General features: G+C 34.6%; 1 protein-coding gene across 5 annotated transcripts in view; it reads right to left on the bottom strand.

Annotated features, from left to right (window-relative positions):
- LOC142344914 (protein kinase C-like) overlaps positions 1-27,834 on the bottom strand; it is a 165,849-nt gene that overhangs the window by 102,545 nt on the left and 35,470 nt on the right. For 3 of the 5 annotated variants that reach the window (XM_075396977.1, XM_075396976.1, XM_075396978.1), the window contains exons 2-3: positions 3,061-3,288; positions 409-443 (exon numbers count right to left, since the gene is read on the bottom strand). In XM_075396977.1, coding sequence (XP_075253092.1) covers positions 409-443; positions 3,061-3,287 — 262 coding nt within the window. In that variant the 5' untranslated portion in view covers position 3,288. Of the gene's footprint in view, positions 1-408; positions 444-3,060; positions 3,289-20,380; positions 20,460-27,834 lie in introns of all 5 variants that reach the window. The other 2 variants (XM_075396973.1, XM_075396974.1) reach the window with 1 other exon arrangement.

Here is a 27,834-nt window from a genome sequence, read left to right as displayed (position 1 = left end):
CGTCTGCTTGTTAAAATATGTTGGATTTTGGAGTTATTGGGCAGTTGCTTAATTGGATAGGTGAGTTATTAGAAACTTTCACATTCGTCTGTAAATAAAGTTCATTATTAGAATGCTGCTTTTTAACCTTTAGTTACTGATAGTTTCACTTAGCCTTCGACATTGTTTAATCCCTTGATAACTCATTACGAAGGCAGATAAGAGCAGTAGTCTAATATACACTGGAAAATTATTCAGGCTAACTGAGGATAAAATCTCATTGATCTCGTTGTTTGTCCTTTCCGCCTGTAAAATTGAATTTTTAAAAATAAATTTATGTAAAAATTCATGAACAAGTTCCTTCTTGCTTTCATTTGAGAGAATTGGCCGACAGCTAAGCGACCTGATAGTAAAACATTCGTTACTTACTAGTACATTTCATTCCTTGGTTGCCGACGACACCCCTGAAACAAAAAAGAGTCAGTGTTAAAGAATTCATGACCAAAACATAAATGAAGCACCACTTATCTTCTATCCTCACCCTTCTTTTCTGGCATGTGGTTTTCAAAAAAAGATAAAAATTGCAATATTTTTCAAAAAAATACTTTCTGAACAGGAAGCAAAAACAGTTGGGGGAGGGTAAAATTCAAATTCTAATTTTATAACCATAACAGCAAAGTTAGCGGAGGCATTTACATCTTTAGAATTATTTCATTTCATGTGAATGAAAAGAAATAATTCTAAAGATGTTAATAATTCTAAAGATGTAAATAATTCTAAAGACTATTAGTAGAAATAGGTTATAAAGCCTTGTAGTTGCCTATTTGCCGGAACACGTTCATGTAATTTAACCATCTCTATCTGCTTTTTTCTTAAACTTATTTTTTGTTTTCTCTTACCGGAATTCGATTGGTAAGCTGTTAAAATTTCTCGAAAAATTTCTGATTACCAATCAGTCACTGCATTTGGATTGGTTGCACTGAAAAACTAAATTTTGTATCTGAGTTTAATCTCTTCATTTTACTTTTGTTCTCCATTAGAGAAATGTAACAGTCAAAATTAATAAGACAGTTAAATCCGAGAAAAGGACAAAGAAGCCAATGCCTGGATGTGAAAAAATTGATTAAAAATTGCTAAATTTTGCAAATTATCGGATATTCAAAAATAATCGCATTCTTTTATTGCTCAACTTGACGTTTGAATTCGGAAATTAATTCGCTAGAAGGCAATTCAAGTAGTTTTCTCCAAAAAGGACAAAAACAACTGAAAATTATACGGTGGAAAATTTGGTGACAGTAGGATACACCGAAAAAAGCAAGTTATGAAATCCGGTTCAGTTATGAACAGATAGTACAGGTAACGTTCATACACACCTATTTATCAGCAGAAACAACGTTCAATTAAATTTTTAATTGAACCGTTTCGGGTGATTTTACATGAATGGTCAAATGCTGTCGATTGTTGAAATAAAACGGAAACAAAAATGAAGCCTAAAATACGTCTCTTCGCACTATTTGCAGCAAATCTATCTTAAAACCGTTCATCATAAAAATCAAAAAGTAAAATTAAAATTGCTTTTAGAGTGCATAAAAAAATTGCTCCACAATTTCTCCCCTCTGTTACATTGGACTCAACAACTTTATTCCGGATAATTCTAGTATATCTCAGGCGAAGCTACCTAAATTATGTATAATTTAATTGTTCAGGTGATTGTCAGGCAATTTTTCAGGTGTTTTTTATTTAAACCTGACTGTGCCATTAAAGATCAAACTAAACATAGGTACAGTGGAAATGACGTCACACGCGAAAAAACTGTTACTGAGAGGAAGAAGTTGTTCAGAAAATTTGACATTTTTAGATTTGCTGCGTGAACAAATCTAAAACAAAAAAGCGCGTGAGACAACAAAGGAAACGAAAATATGCCAGAGACTACTCAGCAACGGATCCACTATAATCTCTAAAGTAACCTTACCTGAATCAGAATTATCAAAGAAAAGAATAAAGAACAAAATTAATTTCCTGATGAAACTATAGAAAGTGTCATAAAAAATTACAAAACACAATTTCCACTTTTTAGAGGTTTAATGAGTAGGTGGGAGTGCGGAAGACGGCTGGCGGGGAACTGGATGGGGGATTGAGCCACTGCGTGGGGCCGGGGGTAGGTAAGTGTGGATAGGGGTTACGTTGGGGGCAGGACTTGTTAGAGGGAGGAGGGACTGTTATGGGGTCAAAACGTCCCAAAATCAGTTTTTCACATTGAAGTTGCTGTAAACAAAACGCCTGTAGAATACCAAATACTCTCTGAGTCTCAAAAACCAGGATCTTCGCAGCTATAATCCAGCAAATAATGCCGTTTGACTTAATACAAATGCCATATTTTTACATAATACTTATTTTAATAACACGCCCTATTGCTAGGTGGATTAAATTTTGGCAGGATTGTTCCTAAATCTTATAAGGAAAGAATCTTGCCCAAAAACATTAAAAGGCCACATATAGCTCTGGTTAGTAAATTAAATTACCTGACTGAGAACTTTTTCTGACAAAGTTTTATGTGTTTCAACTTTTGTTGTTTTGTTTTGGAGAGAGCATGTAGCCTAGATTTTTACCCAGTGCTATGCTCAGTTTTCCTATAGTTCTTTTATTTAATTTAACTTCGCCTCTGGCCGTCCCAAGCCCGGAAATAAAGAAGAGGGTAAAACACAAATCAAACTGAAAATATCGATTTAACTCAAAGAGTCGGTTTTTAACATTCCTGGAAACAGTTTTCAGACATTGTATTAGTTAATTCAATATTCATCTGTTTAGCTCAACCCTGCATGTAAAAAATGAATACAAAGTCCTTGGAACCAATATTCTTGCAAGGAAAATGCAAAGTCTTGCAAGATTCTTGCAGGAAGAATTCAATTCTTGCAAGAATCTTGCCAGAAAAATGGCAGAACTACGCATTATCTTGCAATATTCTTGCAAGATTTTAAATTCGTTAACTACTAGGGAGTTCTCTATAAATGGGGTGCATAACTTACTGTGTGCATTACAAACGGAAAAGGTCCAAAAAATAAGATTTTACTGAAATCCCACCAAATGAAGTCCCGACAGTGGGCACAGAATGTGGGCTGGTGACAAAAGTGGGTTTGGAAGTGGTGGTCCTTCACGTGCACAGAGTTCTTTTCACGCAGTGCATGCTTCCTCTTTTTGGGCTCTGAGTCCGAACTGTTTTTGTACTCTGGTGACAACTCATTTGCTGATGATGGCGCTTCCCCAGTTGAGGACTCGCTTTCGGAAGGCGCCGCAGCGTCAGATGGCATCCTGAAACATAATCTTCAATTAAGTTGTTTCAGATAAAATTAAAACACTCACGTACACATTTTAAAATGCCGAAAGTCTCCAGTGCCAGAAGTCAAAATGCCAGAAGTTGCTACTTAGCCAGAAGTTGATTCCGTTGACTTCGTCATTTTAAAAGGTGCGCGTTTCGTGTTTTAAGCATGGTTAAGTGACTCTGCAGAAGTCACTTCCAAATTCCGACTTAATATCACCAGAACGCCAGAAGTTCTCAGTGACTTCAAGGAAAGTCACTTAACCATTACTTCACATTTCAAGTCCCAACTAATCTTGTTGTGCATGCTTACCAAATTTGGCAGAAAAATATTTTGAAATGCTTCTATAACCAATCAAAATGTCTTCAGATGAACCCTTAGATGAGACTTCTGATAACCAGATACAATTTTTCGCAGTATCAATAATCGATGAAAAAATTATTCAGGTAGAAAAATTTTCAAGGTAGAAAAAATAAACATTCGTTAACTAAGTTTCTTTTTGAGAACCACATTAAGATAAAAGTATTGCAATATTTGTATACTATAGATGTCTTATAGGCATTGTTGCACATTTGCTTCATTGAATACTTGAAAACCTTTGATCGCAATTTAAACCATACATAAGCTTTTTTTTCTGAAAAGAGTAAACATTTTATGAGAAAACTACAAACTGAAAAGATCCGCTAATCATTATGAAATAAATGTTGTTTTTAAATGTTGGTACAGATTCAAGGCAATTTTTTAATGTAAAATTAAGGCAAACGTTACCCTAACCTCACACTATTTTGAGTTACGCTATAAATTTACCTTAGCTTCCATTTTTGTAGTATCGAAGACAACTATGCACGGTTTCAGTAAAACTGGTTGAGCATTTATTTTTTTATGGGAAACGTTTAGATTCAATATAAATTTTGGTAAATTTCAGGTGAATTAAGGTGATTTTTAAGGTAAATTTAATTCAAAAAATTTTAGTATGTATTACTAGCACTGCGCTAAAGGCAATTCAATGAATCCACGAGGAAAATGAAAAGAATTCAATGCGTTAATACACAATACACATCCTAATTCTGGCTTAGACTGGAAGCTCTGTTTTCAACTCAAACTTCGACGAGCCTAGAATTTTAGTATTTTTTAGGTAAAGGTAAAAACTACTCAGCGAAACTGGCGTAACGTTTATGAATTACTTGTTTTACAACAACAAAAAAACAAAAGTTTCTCAAAAAGTCAAATAACTTCTAGTTTTTCTTTTATTTCTTTTTACTACATAACAATTTCATGCGAATTAAACTGAAGTTTACCAAGCGTGTGGTAAAGTAATTTAAGAAAAGAGTCGCAACTCAATAGAACTAATTTTGAAAAATGAAAACCTAAAAAAAATTGATTCAATTTTTTAAACTGCGTTCTGGAACGCAATTTTATCTTTCAAAGAAGTTCAATTTAGATCTCTAATGAAAAGTTCAAAATTTTCAAGACTAAGTTTGTATCTAAACAGAGAGAGAACATGATCTAGGAACGCATATTACCAATCACTTCCACAAAATTTCATTCTTTGCATAAATCAAGCTCATATATCAACCGTTGCCAAGTCATTCTTCAACACTCAGCTTTGCCATATTAATTTTCCAGACAATATTGAATTTTATTTGCATAATTTATTAGCTTATCTAATATTACCTTCGCTTATCTATTAGCGTAACTTTTCAGTGTATGCGGACTTAGTACAATTCCATGAATGAATTATAAGAAAGACCCACCAGGCGGGGCAAAGGTATGGGCCACTTCAGACTAAAACAATTAAAAAACGAAAAATTAGATTTTCCCTCAAATAACCATTTCTGTGGGCACTGCAAAAAATTTAATGACTATTTCACAGCAACCAAGGTCGTTAAAAACCTAAAACAAGCGCTTGTTTGTTGACATTAAAAATCTTTCCAAAAATGGAAGCGTTGAGGAACAAATTACTAACCATCCTAGCAATTACAAAAAATTTGTTTTAGACATTCTACCGCACAATTTTTAGCGGTCAAGATTTTTCTAACGTCAAAATGGAACAAATCTAGTCAACATACAAAGCCAGAAACTAATGTGAAGATTTCGATTTAACGAATTTTTCCCGTTATTGCCCAGCCTTGGGAATTCGCATATATACAATGAACAAGGAGGCTCAGTAATGTGCGACCGCACATAAGGTTCAGACCCCGTTCATCCACAATTTTGGCATAATTGTCTACCAAAGGTGGAACAGATAGAAAAACACAAAAATTCAAGTACTTTTCAAAAAAAAGTGTATGAACGAAAAGATAGCCTCTAAAGCAAATAACTCAGTGGAGTAAAAAATCATGCATTAGATTCATGAGATATGCCAACACTAAGAGAGCGAGTCAAGACGAACAGCAAAATCTAACAACAACAACAACAGCAACAAACATTAATTACATCAAACTTTATAGCCGTTTAAAAAACCAGAACTTAATAACAAAGTCAACATACAGTCAAATAAAACTTAAATTACCCCAAATAACTCATAAATCAACAGAAAAGATATGGGAACAGTCCACAAGAATGTTCGCCAACAATTAGAGAAGAAGAACAAAAACAGTAAAGTTAAAAAATTCGCTTCATTTTTAATACTTCACTTCAAAGATAAGAAAACCATTAGAAATCAAGTAAATTATCCCAAAAAATTGCAATTACCAACTCTTCTATAAAAAAAATCAAGACCTAACCATCTTCAATATTTTTTCGGGCTAAAAAGAACAACAAAAATACAAACAGAACAAACAAAAAAAAACAAAAATTCAATTAGAACTTGCCAGAAAACGATGTCGAAGTCGTAAAGCCATGTTTTGGCTCTCAATAAAACGTTCGATTGTGCCTTCTTCAAACACCAATAGTGTAGTACGTGGCCTTTTTTTCATGGGACTAGTTAACAAAAAGGCAAAAAAGAAAAAAGGGGCAAAATTAAGTAATAATTTTGATTTTTTTCGAAACAAAATTACTTCCAAAGTTATGAATCCATTATTACAAAATGAAAAAAAAAATAGGTTCGTTTATTTGTACAAAAGAAGCACTTGAGACCTGCCTTTATCCAGAAAAAGTCTTGCGTCTACAAAAAAAATACATCAAATATGACAAAAATCAAATCAATTCACTTTTTTGGTGAAAAACCGGTGACGAAGCCAGGAAGGTCATAACCAATTCTTTGAAAATATTAAATTTTGTGACAGCAATCCTTTTTGACAACTTCCCTTGACAACAATAATGTCGTTTTGACCTGTAATCATCGAGACTAGGTAACAAAAAGACAATAAAAAGAACAAAATTCCGAAATTGAAATTTTTTTTATTTTGGAAAACAATTGTTTTCAAAGTCAAGAAAGCGATCAGCTATCAGCTCTCTACTAATATCAGGCTATCTACTAATATCCTCAATTTTTTCTAAATTTGATCAACTTGTTGCTTAGTGTCAGCAAAGAAAGAATTCTTCTTCTTTCTACTGATCTAAAGTTTAATCTCTATTGCGGTTTTAAGCCTAACGTTATTGTTTTCTTGCTTTGATACTAGATTTCAGATTTTTTATTTTTAGATAACTGCCCAATTTTCATGTTTTTCAGCTTTTTCACATTATCACAAAATTGACAGTTCTCATATCACAATATTGGTGTTCAAAATCAGCCACAATTGAACATATCAGAGTCTTGAGGGATATAGATTATCGTTTTAACGGCTTCGACACCTTCTTGAGTTTAATTGAATTTTATAATTTTGTCTTTAACTGTCCTTTTTACTTTGTCAATTCGCTTTATTCGTATGAAATTTTCTGTATAATGATAATCTTCGAAGGCTTTTTGAAGATTATCATTATACAGAAAATTTCATACGACTAAAACGAAACGACAAATTAAAAAGGACAGTTAAAGACAAAATCAAAAAATTCAATTAAACTCAAGAAGGTGTCGAAGCCGTTAAAACGATAATCTATATCCCTCAAGACTCTGATATGTTCAATTGTGGCTGATTTTGAACACCAATATTGTGATATGAGAACTGTCAATTTTGTGATAATGTGAAAAAGCTGGAAAACATGAAAATTGGGCAGTTATCTAAAAATAACAAATCTGAAATCTAGTTGTATCAAAGCCAGAAAACAATAACGTTAGGCTTAAAACCGCAATAGAGATTAAACTTTAGATCAGTAGAAAGAAGAAGAATTCTTTCTTTGCTGACACTAAGCAACAAGTTGACCAAATTTAGAAAAAATTGAGGGAAGGTTCATTAAGCAATTATTTATTTAAGAGTCTATTACTTTTAGAAGTCAAAATGACCATAAGCGTTCAAGCAAAAAACTAAATGCAATAGCTTGGGGCCAATGGGACCTGTCACTCCTGAGCTTGGATTTGATAGGTTCTGCTCTGTAATTATTTTAAAAAGTATCTTTTTTTTAATAAAAAAAGACCGAATGATTACAATCCGAACTCCTTTTGGATTGTAATAGACCACGATTGGTCCAAAACTATCCCGTCTAATGCTTTTCCTCCATTAGGAACACTAAAATTTTCTATTGTTATAGAGACAAATAATTTGTTAGCTAATAACTCAAAAATAAATTTTGCGTTTTTGATAATCAACGAGTAAAGTTAGCAGAAAACGGCAAATTTTTAATTAGAGAGCACTCTCAACAGAAGTTGAAGTAGGAATAGCCCCCTTTTTGACTCTACAAAGTTTATATTAGTGTTTTATGGGGTTGTACTTCCGGCAAATTTAATCAAATTGGATTAAAAAAAACTGAATTCGTGTTGTTTTTTATGAAAAGGGCTAAATTTTGAAATATTTAGCCAGAATTTTGCAAATTCTAGCAATATTAACAAAAATTTAGGCATAAATTCCGGAAAATGTGAATAAAAACAACGGAATTCACTCTAGTTTTCTCCGAAATTTAAACCTCGATAACTCCCTGTAAAAACAAAAATAAAAAAATCTTTTAAATTCCATATTCTACGCTGGACGAGATTTATAATGATACCAGTCTCAACTCTCTACGATGAATATATCCATCGGCCAAAGTTGTCTAAACAAAAAAAAACCCATTTGAGTATATAGTTCCTCCTCCCCCCCCCCCCCTCAAGAGGGGTCGGAACAAAAAGAAAAAAAACCACAGCACATGTAAGTATATATATATATATATATATATATATATATATATATATATAAAGAGAAAAAGGTTTATGTGCAGTGGTTTTTTTCTTTTTCAATGTATATAAGTGAATACAATGATTTGAGGTTCAGAACAACGGCTACACTATTCCATTGTTTTGGCTAACAAACTCTTGGTTCTCTTTTCATCCCTAAATCAAACAACCCGCACCCTAATCTCCCTTTCAATTAAACTTACGTTTCCCTAATTTTTTCTGTTAATTGTACCAACTAATTACAGAATTAAATCAGGAGTGATATTATAAGGGTTGTACTAATAGGAGCGAAAAGGCGGGACAAGCGAAAGTTGATTAGTTAAACCATATCGTCTCTGTTTAGCTCTAAAAGGAGATCACTGCGTTAAAACGTGTCCGTCTCCAAAATTGAAAATTCTAAATTCTAATTTATAAAATTGAAATGAACTGATAAACATTTACAGTTTTGTTTTGATCGAAAGAAAGGTTAATTGTGCATCCATTTTGCTGTTTTTTAATATTTAAAACATCTATTTCACTTCAAACTTCCAATCATTGATATTGATCGCAAACGAAGGTTTTTCGGTAATACAGGAGCAGACAATCAGTGGTCAACAAGTTAATGGTAACGATACCACATCATATCACTATCATGAAAAAGATTGACGAACAGCAGTCTTCATCAGTTTAACAATGGAATTCGATAAAAGTTTACAGGAACTGCTAGCATCTAAAACGTTAGCATCTAAAACGTTAGCATTTAAAACTGCTAGCATCTAAATTGTTTCTTTAACTAAAAAGCAAAAATTCTATTTCTATCGAAAGCTCAGCGCGTGGTATTGAAGAACAATTTTTTTAGAAGTAAACAACTTAAATTAAAAACAATTAACTTGGTTAACAAAACTGTGGATGTCAATACAACAGATCAACAGTTTATGAATCTCATTTCATCGGCATTTTTTATTTTTCACATGTAAAATGTATGTTTTTATTCTCCCCACTTTGGTCAGGTAAGAATAAAAATACTAGAAGTGCACATTGATAAGTCTCCCGTTTGTTGCAATCGTTTTGGCGACTCATCATTAAAGGACCAATCTGGACTCTTCTTATTTTGAATTGGTTCAATCTGGCCAAAAAGAGCGTGTCAAAATCATTGAGGCAGACCCCTTGATCAAATCTGTCGACAATGATTGCATCAGTACTGGATCAACCGTCTCCCCTCCGAGCAGTCGAGCACCCAAAAAGCAAAATAGTCTACTAGGGAGCCCGTGCCAGCAACATTTCCGCTGATCCCCGAATAGCGGTGATTGACAAGGATTGCATTAGTTCACAGAAAGCTACAGACAACCCTTGCGCTTGGAAGGAACGATTGTCACTTAACACAGCCAACCGCTTGAGTGTTTTCTTGTTGCCGATATCCCGCCAAGCACTTCAATTGCAAGGGGAACAAATGTGATTCCCATTTTTGCGCAGTTATCGTCGTGGAGACAATATTTTCTTTCATCTGCTGCATCAAGTGCGTATCCTGCCTTTGTAGCTGCATTAGTGAGAGAGTTGGATGGCAGCGACGAAGTTACAGTTACATCAAATGCAGCAGGTTTCCCCGCTTTCCAAGTCGGGACAAAGATGTCTCCGGGGCGTGACTGGCTTTCTGGAATACGGTTCTTTTTTTTCACTACTGGTGAGAGATTCGCAGATGAGCAAGCAGACACTATTTTATCTCGAACCGGTCATGTCTTGCAATTGCGTCTCCTCGACCGTGACACGCAATGGCATGATCCCCATAGATGTCAAGAACTCCTGCTTTACAGAACGGGCACTTCCTTTCGGCATCGTAGACTGGGACATCCAACCTGAACTTTGCACTAATTCTAAACTCATTTGGTGCCATATGAAGCCCAAGAACTGGAATGGGGGGAGCAGACAACCAAGCTCCAGCATGTCGAAAAGACAATGAGAGAAGTCGGGCGCATTCTCTCTCACAAGCTAGATTCTCTCTGAGACCATGAAAGTTTTCATTATCAAGAGCATACTGGGTCATCTTTTGCGAGAGGTTTGAAATGTCCAGTTGTGCTATACTGGAATAAAGATCCTGAAAAACTCGGCAGTTTTTTGGGCTTTCACCGGTTATTTTCGAAACAAGATCTTCAGAGGAGAGAACAGAACCCACGTATGATGCTTTATACTGGTCTTGACATTGGCGAATACCCAACCTGAAAATGTTATGGACAGGGTTGCTTGAGCCCAGGATTCTTCTGAAAGAACAGTTCCAAGGATATTCTCAAGTTTTTCGCGCTGTTGGGCATCAAATTCTTTTAGGGATTTAATAACTGGACTTGTGGACGTTTGACAACTCAAAGAATACACAATTTTGGGGGACACCTAGGGAGTGGCGAAGGATACCTAGGGAGCACTGAGGGTCATCAAGATATTCCAACTTTTCGAAAAGTACCCCTATTTTCCCTATCCTTTCGTTAAGTTTCTTGCAGACAAACTCTGGGGTTCCTAACGCAGCTCCAAGAACCTCAAGGCCCGATATATCATTTCGTTTTATTCTTAAATCCAGTCTGTCTAAATCTACCGTGGACCACAGTTCGCACTTATCGACCCTGACGTGGAGGCCGCAATCAGGTCCGAGCTGGCATAGAAGATCCCAAGATCTAATGAGATCGTCCTCTGAGCCCACCAAGACACCGTCATCTAGATACCAGGAATGTTGTTGAAGCACTGGCGCAGTTTACGGAATTTTCTCTATAATGGGCCAGAGCGTCAGAGAGAAAAGCAAAGGGCCTTATGGGTCGCCTTGTTGGATACCGCTTTAACTGTTAACAACAAATTTTTCCTAGAATAATTGGCTGTTGTGAATAACAGGACTTGGTAAAAGCGGCAATGCCTGGCATTGAATTTGCAACGGCTTTCAGCATTTCACTGCGTGTTATCGAATTGAATGCATTGCGAAAGTCAATTTGCAAAATACCCGAGGAACTGGACGAGGTGAATATTTTTTCATACGAAATCTTAGTCGAATTTATAATGGCTTCCGCTCCTCCCTTCACTCCCACACCCAATTGCAGGCTCTGGAAAAGTTCCTTTGCTTCTAAATTTGCTTCACTGGCTAAAAATTTAGCTATTAGCCTCCTCAAGACTTCTCCAACTGCAATAGGGCGAATACCGCCTTTCCTTTTCAGCAAGGCTGATAACGATGCACTACATAGAGCTTGTGAAACAAATTCGGGAACTGCCCCACGGCAGCTTATGTTTACAAGTTTAGTCAGTGTTCTCAAAGCAATTTGTGACTGATCTGAAGCGGTACACTGTACAGCATGCAAAAGATGTTCGGAAACATTTTTGAAGGACCAGCTGCTGTAAATCTTGAAAACGAGTTCAGCTGTTCCGAAACATTTTCCTCACTGAATTGATAGGCTTGTGATGAAAAATTTTGGACTACAATAGGCTTTTCTTCAGGGGGATGCAATTTTTTCAAACTATCGAGAGTTGCCCTGTTGACTGGTGCAAAACCATCAGAAGCCAAAACTTTTGCTGCTCTGCCATATTGGCCCTGGGAACACAATTTTTTTTGCACGTTTGATAATCTCTTCGGAGTTTGTATCGTTTGATCGTTTTGATTGTTTCAAAGAGCAAGCTTCGTTCTATAGCCCTCCAAAGTCTCCGCTGTTCCAGCGATTAATTCTTTGTAGAATTCTTTGGTCGTTGTTCCGCCTGTGTTTCTGCCCTCCTCTGTTACTGGCACGTAAAATGCATTTAGACAATCCGAAGATTTTTCTCAAGTTTAGTTCTGTATTAGGATCTTCAATGCAATCAGTAATGACGTCAGAGAAAAGCTCTGACCATTTGTGCCGTACATTGATAGGGACATAGCGGATAGTCGGGACTTTAGTGTTTAGCAACGTTTCTATATCTGGAAGGTTACCATTTGTTCTAATTCTTTCGGAGTTCAAACCGGTTAATGCCTCGTCTACATAGAGTGCGCTCTCGGCATTAATTAGCAGATCGTCAACTTTGTCTGATAGTTCCTTGGAGATTCTTTTCAATTTACTTATAGGATTTTTGAAACACCAATAGGACCATATTGAATTTGGTCTGCTAAGACCAAATTAACTTTTGGAGGAATTTCGATTTGTGACACCCATGTTCAGTTATTTTTATCAAGAATATGCATAGTTTAGTGGCTGCAGTTTATTAATAGCAGCTTCATTGTAGTGTAGACAAATAAAAACAACAAATGAAATGAAAAATTGCAATTTTAGTAAACTTTAGCGCTAATAAGTTGATACGCTCTTTTAAGAGAGAGCTCAAAATGATGGTTATATTTAAATTTCTCAAACTGCTTGTTATTTTGCCTGAAACAGCTAAAACAAAAATTCTGGCGGGGTAAAACATTTCAACTGAAATTGGATTAAAATTCTCTCTGTGGAAGTTTGCAGTTTGAAAATGCATAGAAGTGCAAAAAATAACACATTGAAACAGACTGTCGAAACCGGTAGATACTGACTTTTGCGATATAACAAATTGGTAGGTATGTGTTCATAATTTCAGCAGTTAGTGGCCCTGAACAACATGTCTGCTAAAAGCTGCTAGTGTTAATTTATCAATGGATTGATTGCATTTAAAAAATAAAAAAGCCACCAGAAATCAGTGATTTTTAGGAGAAAATTAAATCTAGCCTTATTGTTCCGACCCCACTTGTGGGGGGGGGAGGAACTATATACTCAAATGGGTTTCTTTTTGTTCAGACAATTTTGGTCGACCGATATATTCATCGTAATGAAATGTGAGTGGTATCATTAAAAAGCTCGTCCAGCGTAGAATTTGGAATTTAAAAGATTTTTTTAATTTCGTGTTTTTCGAGGAGTGATCAAGGTTGAAAGTTTTGTGTGAACAAGTGATGTTTGGCATGATTTTGTTCACTTTTTTGTTTACTTTTTTGTTCAAATTGAGATTTTTTCAAAAAAATTATCAATTCAAAGTTATTTTGTATGTAACAAATGAAAAAATCTTGGGTCTCTAACAGACGAAAAGCCATAAAAAAGGGTAGTTTTCGTCTCATAGGAAGTTTACTATTAAAAAATTTCGATTTCTATTTGACAGCTGATATTTTCATATTTTTTTTTATTTTTGTCAAGTCAATTAGAGACTAGTCGCTTTTCAAATCTAGGTTATATTAATGCAAACCTCACTTACAGTCAAATGATGCCCAAGGACCAAATACTTCGTTTTAAAGGAATCGCTCATTTTTTTATGGCTATGACACTGAAATGTCGTAATCTTTATCAAAATTTTAATTTTTTTTCAGAATTTAATAAAATTTTGCATTCCCATGACATAGACTCGTTGATTAAAAGCGCAATAGGCTTCTTAAAGAGGAGTAGGCGAAAATATGTAGTAACTTGAGTGGACAGCTAATGGCTGTTAGGATTTTAAAAATAATTTTTTCGAAATTTTTTTGAAGATTAACTGATCTTAAACTTGTTTCTGTGAACAGTAATCAGTCTCACTATTGACAAGACCCCCTTTTTTCTACCGCAACCAAAAGTAATGTATCCTAAGTATTGTCTTCATGACTTGTATGCCACGACTTTTAATTTTTTTTTTTAAAGAATTTTTGTTTTTTTTTTCATAATTTTAGATCCTTTCGTAATCTTATCGCACTATCCTATTATTGCCAGTTCCCATTGGCATATTGAAAACTTTCAAGAGATCATATATAAAGTTTGCACTGAAAAAACTTTTTTAATGGGTTTTAAGGGCCTCGACACTGTTCTCTCGTACTTTTCTACTGATTTTTTGGTTTCTCCTGATTTTACTGATCGCTCCTGTATTTGTTCTCGTTTTTACAGTCAAACGGCTTTTTGTGATGAATTTTTGATGATTTAAGAATGGAACAAATTCTTGCCTTCTCATCGAAGCATTACTTTTTTAATTTTTATTGAATTCCGTTGAAAAGCGATTGAATTTAACGGCTTTGATTCTACGGGTTTTCAAAAATTGTCGTTTTTTAATGTATCTCATCATGTTTGTTGGGTTTTTGAAGTCATTTTGTTACCGGAAGGAACCCCATTGTCGTTAAAAAATTATCCGAAAATGAAAAAGTTTTTGATGAATAATTCATTTTGTAATGGCTTCGACAGTTCTCTCAATTTTTTTTTCAATTTGCTGTTTCTGCCTGTTTTTTAATCTTTATGTAGTCGTAAAAGGCTGAAAAATCTCATATGGTTCCAACAAATTTGAACAAATGAAGTTACTCAATGCAGAAGGTTTATGGCAAATAGCCTTAAACTTTATGATATTATTTGTTTTCAGACGTTTTTTCAAACTTTTAAGTTTTTAATGTTATTTTTGTCAACTTATATGCAATTGTCATCATTGAGAGGCCCAACCACTTCCCTGTAGATTGAATATTAAAGTGGCTATTGATATCAAGTCGTAACTGATCTTTCGTTTCTTGACCAATGTGCCTCTTTTGTCAGTGTTCAATATTTGTGTTCCTTTTTCTCTTCTCTATGCACATTCCCGTAATAACAGATCCAAATGACTTTCAATTGAGGCCCAAGTGAACAAACCTAATCTTTCAGTAACATTTTACCTGAAATGGTTTAATTAACTTTTGGAATAGAAAGCACAATATCAGATAACAGCGAAAGATTTTAATGGCTTCAATAATTTGTGTTTTCGCAAACTGTTTATAATTTTTGCGGCTAGTTTATCCAAAGACAGATTCTATTGGTTTTGTATTGACTATTTTTTGTAAATTTATTAAAAATTTTTTGTTAAAAGCTAATGTTTCTATAGACATTTTTAATAATTTGGTTCAAAAAATATTGGTTGATTTTTGAATTTCGCCTTATTATTGCTTCTTTTTGTTAACTTATTACCTAGTTTCATAAAAATAAAGTCCCATCTACTTTGTAGTAATAGTAATTTTATGTAGTTAAGGTTTTCTCGGATTGTATTTTGACGTTGTTACTAGGTGTTTTTAAGCTTAGATGTTAAATTTTCGCCGTAAAAATGTTTTTTTTTCTTTTTTCTCATTTTGTTGTTTATTTTTTCTCCGTAGTCTTGTTAATGGTGTGAGATCTCGTGATTACTGTAATTAGTCATGGCATTATGTAATTCAGTAGTTTGAGCAACGATTTTTTAAAAACTCAAAGATATATTTTTGATTATCTCTTCATTTGGCTGACAGTTATGTCAAATGACAGTTAAGATGTAGATGAGCGCTGGTCGGAACATCATGTGCGAACGCACTTTTGCAAGCCTCCTTGTCTAATCTGTTATAACAACAGTAACCGAATAACCGTGGACCTTTACGTGAAACTTCGACTATTTTTAACAGATTTTAATTACGTAATTAGTATTCCACTAACAAATAATGTGTTTTAAAATCAAATGAAACAACCTTGCATTACTATGACTTCAAACACAGTGAGTTCATCACAGTAGACGTGGAAGACAATAAATTTCATTCATTAAAAATAGATGACCTTTTAGGTTTGTGCCCCCAGCAAGTTATTCACCCCATGCAACAATATGACACGTGCGCTGGGGGGGGGGGGGGGGCACCCAATAAGCTGGAGGGGGCACCACAAACGGAAAAGATACAAAATAGAATTTACACATCAGAACAAGCTCCGCAAAGAGATGAAATCCTAATTTTTTCAATTTATAATCTTTTCGTTCACGTTTCCTAGAAAACGAAAAACGAAAAAAAAACAAAAAAAATGCTTTATTGACACCCGATTACTTCAATGATGAAACCACTGATTTATTGGGCTAGGATCTATCTGAATAGCCCCCCTTGGGGTTTGGGTTCATGGAAAAGTTATGTGCCCACTAAACTGGGGTGGGGAACAGAATAGATCCGCTATTTTTTGAAAAGTAACGTGCTATGTAACACCTAATTTGTAATTAATGACAAAAAACACAGAGGGAGGGGGGAAGAGAGTAGATCCAACGGCTACCAGTTTCCAGTAAAAATTAATTAATCCCAATGACTGACCAATGTATATTACGACAGAGGAGCCAAGATCTAAAAAAAAAACAATTTTACCAGAAAAACGCCGAAAACATGCATTGTTATTTTTGCATGTTTGTACAACCCCCCCCCCCCAGTGTCTTATGGTTAGAAAAAGACAGACGTAATCACCAAATGTGCATCTTCTGTTTCAAACTCTTACTTCTACTGACGACAGGCGCCCTGAATCCACAGACGATACAAAATAGCCCTAAAAGAGAGGACAGGATTGAAAGACGAGTGGAAATTTGAATTTGGGCTTTATTTGACAGTCGAATGGGGTTCAGGATGGCATCAAATGTAGTTTTATAGCACCACGGGGACACAGAAGAGACAAAAGACAAATTAAAAACATAAAACATCATACTACTCATCAACTTTCTTTCTTTTTCTATCTCTTATTAATCTACTCTTCAATCGTACCAGCTGACGCAGAGAGCATTTTGTACAGGGCTACTAGTAATAGTTCCTCTTTGCCTGCTTATCACCCCGTTCAGAGGTGGGTATTACGAGGGTAAATCGATACAGGAAGATTATTAAGACTATTATTGCTCGGAAGACTTAACGCAATTATCAATTTCTTTGCGGAAATTGAGTATTGAAATTCCGCAGCGCCACCAGAACAGTTTAAAAAATGATTTTGCTCCCTGCAGGAGATATATATAAAGACAAAGCTTTATTCTTCAAAACAGAAAAGAATAATACATAACCTCTCGGTTATATATTATTAATTTACATGTTTAGAAAAAAAAACTTGTTTATCCCGTTTTTGAGGACGAAAAATTAATTGTGCGACAAATTGATGACAAAAAACTTTCATCTTTTCTTGGTTCATTGAGCTTTCGTTCTTTAGCTCATCTTCCCTTTTTTCGCTTTTTAGCTGAGCGACTCTTACAAATAGATACAAAACAACAATAAACATTTAAAAAAATTCTATAAAACACAAAAATGACGGTGAGGTCAATAATTGTCTAGCCGTTGCGTCACGGAAATTTAGAATCGAAAAAAAAACAGTTTAGATGAACAAAAAGAAATCTGCATTGATTTAAAAAACAGCAGCTTTGAGTACATTACAATAAAAGGCCTCCAGTTTTTGTCGAGGTAAATATTGAGAACAAATTCTTTGTTTTTTTTTCAAATTAATTCGTTATTTTTCCGCGACAATAAAGAAACTACTGAAAACCAGTTTCAAAGTCACCTCACAAGTAGACAGCTTCCTACATTCAAAACAAATTTAACATGTTTCAGTTCCCAAACGTTTTGCCATAGATATGAGCAGCCAATTTAAGCATCGGCCAATCAAATTTATTGTCCGAGAATGTGATCAATTTTCAACTCACTTAGGAAACTTTCTGTAACCTTATCACTATGATACCAGACATCAGAGAGCACTTAGTTCGGACGCATTCTTTAAAAATTATAATTACCTCAGCATAAAAACTTACTACACATTTACTAACTACTAACTACAAATTTTATATAATGTTCAGAAATATCAAAAATTTTCCTACAGTTATAGTTAAATGCAGAATGCTCTCCGCTAGGATATAACGGTTAAGTTCTAAAGTTGAAAGGCAGCGACCAATCAAGAACATTAGAAGCCAAATTACGGTGAAGTAATATCTTTGTACTAATACTGCATACACTTGCATCTGGAGGACGCCGGTAGAGCCGAACGGGCGCAGAGCAGAATGCCATAAAAGGAGATTTAAAGCCGAATATTTCCCGTGCTCTGATTGGTTGATATTAATCTCATTACTTTAGAGACAATTTTTCGTAAAATAATACTTACAAAATAGTGCAACGAAGGTGTATCCGTGGTTGCAACCTCCCAACCTCCCCGGTCAAGGAGGGGGGGGGGGGGGGGGTGGTTGTTGCCACGGTGAGCAACCCGACCGCACACCATAGATAATCAACGAACGACAACTGATTAATTTGCCATTTATTACATTTGTTGTACTTTAATTCAAACAAATCAGATTTTTTTACCAATCAGATTTAAGCATTCGTCGGCTCCAATTCTCATTTTTTCTTGTTCGGTTCAGCACCTGTTCGGCTCTGATTCCAGCTCTATTGCCTGCATCAATTTGTATAACACGGGAGCGTTGAACCATACCGAAACGATTCCGACTCTAAATTTGCAATTTCCTTCATCATGTAGAGTAATTTTGGCGCTTGATTAACACCAATACAAAAAAGGAGAGAAATGAAGACTAATTCTGCATTTGTAAACATTCAGTAAAATTCTTTTGAAATCTTTTTAAATACTATCTTCATCAGACAATGGAGAAAATCATAGTGCATAACACATCACTAAAACCAAAAGACAAGCTGTCAAAACTTCAAAAAGATAATTCAAATTGATTTTCAAAACACACATTTCTATTAGATTGACAATCTGAGCAATCTGAACAAATTACAATTAGCAATGTCACAATTTTTGTTTATGATTTAAACTTCTCAATGTTTAGCTTTTATCTCGCTTGATTGGAAAAGAAAACTGTAATCTTATAAATTGGGTCATTTTGAATGTCTCTTATCTATGCCCTTCACTTCGAACAGTTCTCTAACTCAAGAACAGCAATTTTTGCTGAGCTCACATTTCAAAAAAGTTCCGACAAACACACTAGCGGTCAAGTGGTTCATTTTGAACTAAATTGCGTTTTCTTCAGAAAATTACATAAGCAACAGGATCTGTTCGCGGCCTTTTCTTGAAGAAAGGTATTCACATTTGATTAGATAGAAAAACTAGTAAAAATTGTTTTCCTCGAAAAATATATAATTCGAGAATTTCTCAAATAAACATATCAACCGTTGTGTGGAACCCAATTGAAACATGTTAAAGCCAGACATTAATGTCAAGACAGTCCTATTATGCAACCATGTAAAATTCATCAATTATATAAGGTCGTCAATCTCAGAAAGGGTCATATACATAAGGTCTCAACATTCAAACAGAGCCATATATTGGCAATCTCCGATAATCAAACAAATGTACTTATCTTTGTTCACATTAAACTCTTTCAAGAAATAATCTGATTGACGATATTAACGATGCATATAGAAAACATTAAGCAATCAGACAAAATTGATTAGAGATTTCACAATAATGTTAATTTAAGTAATTCTCTCAGTAATGACATTAAGTTATGAAATCATAAAATTCATACAAAACAATCACAGGAACCAATAACCAGTCGAAAAAAGTTCGAAATATTTGGGATTTATTCTGTCCCCCCTGTATAGTCGGTATATGACTTTTACGCCCTCCCCTCCCCCGGAAAGGCACAAGTGCTATTTATTACATAGTTAGTAACGTGCTATTTCAAAAAACATACAAATGGCAATTTGGGGGGGGGGGGGGCGGGGGGCATAAAAACACCGGAGGGGTAGACAGAATAGATCCGAGACTAGTGTGCAAGATTTGTATTAGCTCATTTACAGTTGCATGATGAGAAAACAATCTCTAAATCAGGTTATCAAAATTTTATCTGACGAACCATGATTGACATGTGGACTTATTCTGTTTCAGCCACCCCACCCCCCCCCCCCCCCCCTGTTTTTCATGCCCCAATTACAATTTATATGCTTCATTATATAGCACGCTACTAACTAAAATGATCTTTTCCGTTTGTGCCCCCAGTACCTTATGCGCCCCCAGTTACAGAGCACAAGACATTACGTACTTGCGTCTGGGAGGTGCAAATAATATGCGCCCACTAAACTGGGGGGGGGGGGTACAACCGGAAGTAAAAAAAAGTGTGTTTGTGTGTTTGTGGAGGGGTGGGGGTTAAGTTATATGCCCAGAAAGCGGGGGCGGGGGACAGAATAGATCCGGCCTTTTGTATGATGAACCAGCAAAGAGGGCATTTGTTCAGGTGTTACCTTTCAGAAGACGATGGCGAACAAGATGAAACTTCATAGCAATCCGAAAGTTTCGGTTTTCTCAGAAGTTTTCTCATTTCTAAATCACATAACACCAATACAGCAACTTAAGTTAACAGATAAAGTAACAATTTGCTCGAACATTTAGCTTAAAATAACAAAAATAGGTCTATTCAAAATATCGCTCATTTTGAAGATTAAAGCAAGGAATCAGTCAGCAAAAAGCAAGAACTGGAAAATGGTCTTTCCCATTATAGCCCCCCAAGCTTAGAGGTCAGATAACCTATAGCCCCCCAATCATGTTAAATATACCATATTGGGGGGCTACAATTTTATGGGGGGCTATAATGGGAAAGACCCGGAAAAAAGTCCACGAATGGATACAACATCTATAGAACCACAATTACTAACTGCTCCCGAACTAGGTCTGCAGCTATTTCTTAGGTCATGTTGACAACCATGCATTTTTTCAGGACCTGAAGATGACGCCTGTTTTTCGAAACTTAAACAATGTAATTTTTCGGGACTCTTTCGTCGGACCCTTTTAGAATAAGTCTTGAGCAGCAACTTTGATTTGGAAAGCATGGATTAATTTTAGGCGGTTTCTTGAAATATAATTTTTTGCCAGGTAATTAAATTTAAACCATTCTTCAATCGTAGATTAAGAATGGATTTTCTTGTTCCTTACTGACTTGTCCACGGATTTTGATACTTCATATCACAAGAAATTGAAAAAACTTCGCATGCACTTAGCCAAATACTGTAACTGATTATTTCTTTTTGTAGTACATAAATTTCAATTTTGAAACGGCCTCCGCAGTGTGAGAGAATAGTTGATCCATGGGGTATATCTCAAAATTGATGAGTCATTTATTGCAAAACAGCACATTTGCTAGAGTATATATACTCGGCATATCGCTGTGTTTGCGCGTGCATTTTATGAACATATATTAATATCGGGAAAGCAAGCAAGCGCAAAAAAATCCGACCCGATCAAAATTTTGGTACATAGATTGCTAGTTTCCGCTTTTTACAGTTCGCGAAAACTAGCGACTAGTGTAATCGACTCTAATACTTTGATCTATTTGCCGACTCTAATCAAGTCCTTTGATTTTGGGGGATTAGTCACCCATTTTCACAGTGCTATTGTCGTAAGAATACTTTGCTGGAATTAGCGTCGAAGGAACGGCAATTTGGTTGGTGATTTTCGCATTGTTGCAGTTTTCGTCACTTTTGTTAAAATACAAAAAACCAACGAAATGGTTTGGTTGAAAATTTTTGAGTACTTTTTATCACTGAAGTCGCTCGGTTGGCTTGGCAAAACAGAGCGTGAAAGCAGTCGCCGGCGATTTACGTCTAACAAGTACAGCAGAATGGATGATCTTAGAATTCAGTTAATGCCTCACTTTCTTACCCTTTAGTTCTGTGCCACGTCAAGCCTGTTGAGAAACAATTGCAATTTTTTTAATCACGATTGTGGGTCGCTACGATCCAATATCGTTAAATCTATTTTTAGATTGGAAAGGCGGGAGAGGTGGGCAGTGGTGCCTTTCGTCTGAATCATAACCCCTTTTTATACCAGATTCTTGTTTATTGCCCATTCCTTGAAAAATTTAATTCCAAGAGTTTTTCCAATTCTTTAGAGAACCCTTTTAAATAACTCCAGACTCTGAAAAAATAATTTGAAAACTAACTTTTTACAAAAAAAACAAAACGCAAAATTCCCACCTGGTCCATGATTTTAAAAATAATTTTGTTTGAGAGCAGTTATGAATCTTGAAACTTTGAAAATCGTGCCAACTTTGAAGCTCGCTAATTAAATAAATTTGACATTTAATAGTTCAGCTGCATATCCAAATATTTTTTTTCAGAACAAATTGCAACAATAACTTTGCGAACAAAATTTACTAAAATAAAAAGCTAATAGTATAAGCTAATTTGATAGCTATCGACAAGCAAAAAGAAAATATCAGCAGCATCGATGCAAAAAAAATGTCTAACACCAACGAGTATCGTAGTATCATTGCTACAAATTTGCCATAAATTTAAACTATGAGTGGAAAAATAACAACTGAGGAAACTAAATCGACCGTTTGAAACAAAATTTATAATTTTTGTCACAGGAATAAATTGAAATCTGACTAATGTACGACAAATGGATATTTTCCCATGATGGTGAAATTGTAAACCGAGCATAAAATTGGCCTTTTGTATTTTAATAACAAGCTGAAATCGCCCAGAAATTAAAAATGGGAGGATCTTAAAATCCAGAAACGGACAAATAAGGAAGAACAGTTGAGAACACGAAATGCTTAGGAAATACAGATAAAGCTCACTATTTCAAAATAAATGGTATTTTCAAAGCGCAATTCGATTTATGTAAAGTCAATAATGATCTAAATAAAGTTTCATACTCTTTTCTTCATTTCTCTGATCAAAAAGTATCAAGCTCGTAGACTAAAAGATATATAACTCATATAAACGTTGCCAGCTAGCTATGTTTTTTTTTTAAAATCAAACATTCATTTATTAATTAGTTCAATTTTTCCAACTGAATTGCATCGGTGGATTCGTTTTGCCATATGTTTGTCCTATTCCATGGTAGAGCGTTATCCTCTTCTAATACCAGTCGTCATGTTGAAGAATTCAATATTAGAAAAGCCAGAGTTGAGAATTATTGTACACTAGAATGACGACAAAATAATACATTGATATATAGAGTCTATACTTATCAAATGTGAAAGTGTTGAATTGGAAAAGTTTTAGACATGTAGCAATATCAAAAAAAGTTTTAAAGTATGAAATGGACCACATTACTCTCCATTCGCTACGCAACCTTGCATTTGAACGTCAAGAGAAAAAGGGGAAACGTCACGAGAATCTGGAATAGGCGCAAAAGAGAAAACACTACACTTAAAAATGAGATACAACTATCTAAGTAAACAAGGAGGCTCGGAAAGGTGTGTTCTCACCTAATGTTCCCACCCCGCTCAACCACGTTTTTGACTTCTTTGTCCACCAAATGAGGAAGAAATAGAGAACTTTCAAAACATCATTTGTTGTTCGAAAATAATTGGTTTATGCATGAAAAATCGCTTTAGCTCTAACCACTATATAAATGGAAAAATAACTCATTAGAGGGCCATTATGACAACTGCCATTAAGATGCGTCAGAGACAAGACAAACCACAAAATTGAATAAAAACAACAAGCATTTCTTACAACCAAAAATCAATGCTTTTCGATTTCTTTGAAAAATTTAAGGAAAAGGTTAAAAAAGCATCATATAAAAAATAAACTGAACCAAATGACTTGCATTTCACCAGAAAAGATATGGGACCTACCTTCAGTGCGAATAATTAACAGGTAGACAGAACACAAAAACGGCAATGTTAGCAGATACGCAAATAGACGGCAAATATGTTAACACTTTTCGAAAACAACAATAAAACTAAAAATCATGAAACCATTTAGCTATCTTCTGAAATCATTTAAGGGCTTCACTTATTTCTCATGCGAAACCATTGAGACTTCACATTATCCAGAACCTCATAAAACTACAAAACAAACAAGTACAGTCAAAAATCAAAAAGTCATTTCAATTTTGCGCTGAAACGGCGTCGAAGCCTATAAGATCTAGATCTAGTCACCAAAAAAAATCATATATAATCAATTTCATCTCATTTCGATACCATTCTTATGATATTTGAATTGTCATTAATTTGCCATTAATGTGATGATCGGTCAGATAGCAAAAGAGAAATTCATAAAAAATGTCAAAAAATAAAAAAAATATTGTGAAGACCCATAGGATCAACGCCAAAAAACATTATTTAAATAACAACACAGCAATTCAAACTGCATTATAGTTAATTTGAAAAAAACTCAACCTCTCTGTTCAATTAGACTACATTGAGAAGTAAGTTTGAAAGTTGCAAATCTCAAAAATCAACTATTTTTTCAAGACGTTACAACCGTAAGCTTTAAACAAAGAAATGATTAAAAGCTTCATCTTTAACTGTTTAGGAAGCCAATTGTACGTGCCATTGGTGAGACTAAGATGAAACATTACACAAAACTGAATAAAGACAGAAGTCAAAACGTCATGAAATATTTTATGCAAAAGGGATTTCAAGCCAAAAAACCATATGCTTTTCGCTGAACTGGCCTCCCACTGCATGTAAAATTGACCTGCCAATAACTTAGGTTTGGTTTGAAATCATTGTGGTCTGTGACTAACATAAAAAAAAATAGAGCTCTCAATTACAATCCGAATAAACTTTGCTATAAAATTTAAATAGTAGACGAAAACTTTTTTTGCTCTTGCTGCTCCTCCATTAAAACAACAGTTTGCCGGATGTCACCCAAATAACTAATTTGACGAAAAAGTCCTAATATCAAAAATGATGAATTTTGGTTACTTATTGTGTTTTATTACCAAAAAAAGCAATATATATCAATGGAAAGTATTTGATAGTTTCCTTAAAGCTCCAGAAATACAGAATTAGACATTTCATTAAAAGACCGAGTCAAAAAACAAAAAAGAGCATAAAATGCCGGAAAATCTCATGACTTCATTGAAAATTTTTGAAAAGAGTTTGTCGGGCCATAAAAACCATGAGCTTCCTTCATAAAACACAAAATTGTTTCAATGAACCTTATTTGAACATAAAAGAACCTCTTATAAATTGAATCTTTTTAAATGAAAAAAAAGACTCTCTCTGGGAACTGGACAAAACAAATGCAAAAAGACAGACCCTGTATACAATTCGAATCAATTTTCATTGCAAAACTGAACGATGAGACCGAAACTGTCCGTGTTATTGCTGCCCGGCTGTTAAAAAACACAATTATTCTAAATTAACGCGTATTAGATTTCTTGGAAAAGAAAATCTTAAATTATCACAAACAAATGAACGGAGTTTTTAAATAATTATTGGTTTAAATTAGCCAAACACTGCAAAATTTTCGTTTCCAGAAAACATTTTTAGGAACCGGAGGTATAATTAGTCCTTATCTAAGTAAAGTAAGAAGGAAGACTGTGTCATCAATTTTCATGTCAGCACCACCAGTCAAACTGGACAAAGCAGGCCAAACAGGCATATTTGATGCCATTTTTGTTTTAAAAGGAAAAATGCTAAATTTTTGTTTCAACAATTCACCAACTCTTTTCTATCTTTAAACGTAGAACCAATTAGACTTAAAAATTTCATCTTATCTAGACTAAATTTAATTAAAAAAATTGAGCAAAAATTACGAAAAATGTGAACAAAAATCTAGATAAAAAAAAATAAAAAAACAGACTCACCTTAATGAGTTAAGTATGGAATTAACATCGAAGAAAACAAAAATCTTCTATTTTCAGTCAAATAATTGCAAAAAAATATCATTCAAAATTGAGATCGAGTTCCAGACAAAAAACATGGAAAAATTTTAATAAAAACATAACCCAAAACTTTCAGACAGACTGCCCACAAACTACAGCTGGAGGGAGATGTTTAGACGCCTATACAGATCCAACAGGGGCTCGAAATGTAGTTATTAGAGCTTATTATAGGCCAATATGAAGATTTCAAAAGAAAAAAAGACTATCTAACTTTTGGCAGTGAGCAACCCCAGTTGAGTTTACCTGCTGCTCAGAATGAGAGGTCAGGTAAAAAATGAATCAAAATCGATGGCAAAAAACTAATTGAAAAATCAAGTCAACCAACTAAAAAAGGTCGAGAGAAAAATTGCATACAAATAAAACGAGTTCCAGAAATTATAAGCGACATTTGATGACAACTAAGCAAGTTTTGACACAGAAAGTTATCATTAAACTGTCATTAAAGACTCTCATAAAAAGTTTGAGATTTACTTAAAAGTAAGAATAAACATGAAGCAACGATACCAGTGAAACGAATAAAAAGACAACGTACTAGAAAAAATTTAGAAGTAGCCAGGTCACTTTCTTCTTGTTCTGGGGGCAAAAATAGCTAACTCAATGAACTAAATATGTGTTTGACATCCGAAAAAACAAATGAGAACAGAAAAAATTGGTAGTTTTATTTGATTTATGTAACAGCAAAAATCGTCACAGATTATTGCTTGAATATTAACAGCAAAAATCGTCACAGATTATTGCTTGAATATTAACAGCAAAAATTGTCAAGCAATATTGATAGAGATCAAGATAAAGACAAACAAAATCAGCATAAAAAATCAGATCGGCTAAATGGGCTGCGGTTGTAGCCTGCTTCACAAGTGTCTAAAATTGATGTTAATAGAACCTAATACAGGCCAATAGCAAGATTTAAGATTAAAAATGGAAGGAATTAGAATTTAGTAGAAAACGGCCACCAATCGAGTTTTGTTGTCTAAAACTCTGAATTTTTTGGAGTAATTTATATTATGAGAAAACTAAGAAGTCAGGGACAAAATTAATCGGTTAAACAAAAAACAGATCAGGCAAAACTTGGCATAGAAAATCATCAGGTCCCAAAAAAATTGATACAAAATTCAGTCACCCAAAGTTTTTTTTTAAAAAAAGAACGCAGTGGTCTTTTGCAAGATCTTTGATTCGGTAATAGCTTGCGTAGAACGAAACATAAGTAAAACCGTAAAAAAAGAAAAATGAAAAAGTTATCTTGCCCCAAAATAGATGAATTGAGCATTGCGAAATTTTTCTGTGAATATTAAAACAACATCAACAACTTACTATTAATTTGAACTGCTGTTCCAAAGTTTTGATGGTGCACTTTAAGATAACATCTGCTAAACAGGTCAATGAGCATGCAGAAAGCAGCCACTTTTTTCAAAATAGAATAAACAACCCGTCCCCCAGCCAAACAATAAACTATCTCAAAAGTTGAAACAGCGCCCTGTAAAAGCTATATTAGCAGGACAGTTTACTGATTTTGAGGTCAAATCCTCCCTTGGGAAATAAAAGTTACAGCTATCTGATATCCGTAATAGGGAAAACATGAATTAGAGCAGACAAAATATGCCGACAGAAAACAGTTTTTGCTTTTTGTTTTTCTTTTGTTTTTCTTTTTTTTGTTCTTCTTTTTTTTTTAATAAGCCTAAGGTAACCACATCGCCATTTTACCCTTCAGGGAGCAGAAACATGTAGTTCAAAATTAGAAGGTATTTGCAAAAATAGATTTGTATTTTTGAGAGCACGCTTTCCTGCAAACAAAATTGAAAAATTGAATTAATTTTGCAGCGGCGGTCATCCTTGCTTTAAAATTCAAATGCCGCAGCGTTTACAGAATAGAAGGTTTGGACACAGAACATAGCCTAAAGTTCTTCAACACTCACATAAAATCTCAATTTTACACGAAACATGACAAGGGCAGATCAAGCGGATCTTTTCTGTTTTGCCCCCCCCCCCCCCAGTCCTTAGAGATCCCTAATTTTATTCATAATAAATTGCCGGCACCGGTACAAGAATTGGTGGATACTTGTTACAGGTT

This window comes from Convolutriloba macropyga, chromosome 8, assembly GCF_964194025.1.
Source record: "Convolutriloba macropyga chromosome 8, txConMacr16.3, whole genome shotgun sequence".
Classification (NCBI taxonomy): domain Eukaryota; kingdom Metazoa; phylum Xenacoelomorpha; order Acoela; family Convolutidae; genus Convolutriloba; species Convolutriloba macropyga.
Note: the sequence above shows the minus strand (reverse complement) of the source record. Positions and strands in the feature narration are given on the sequence as shown.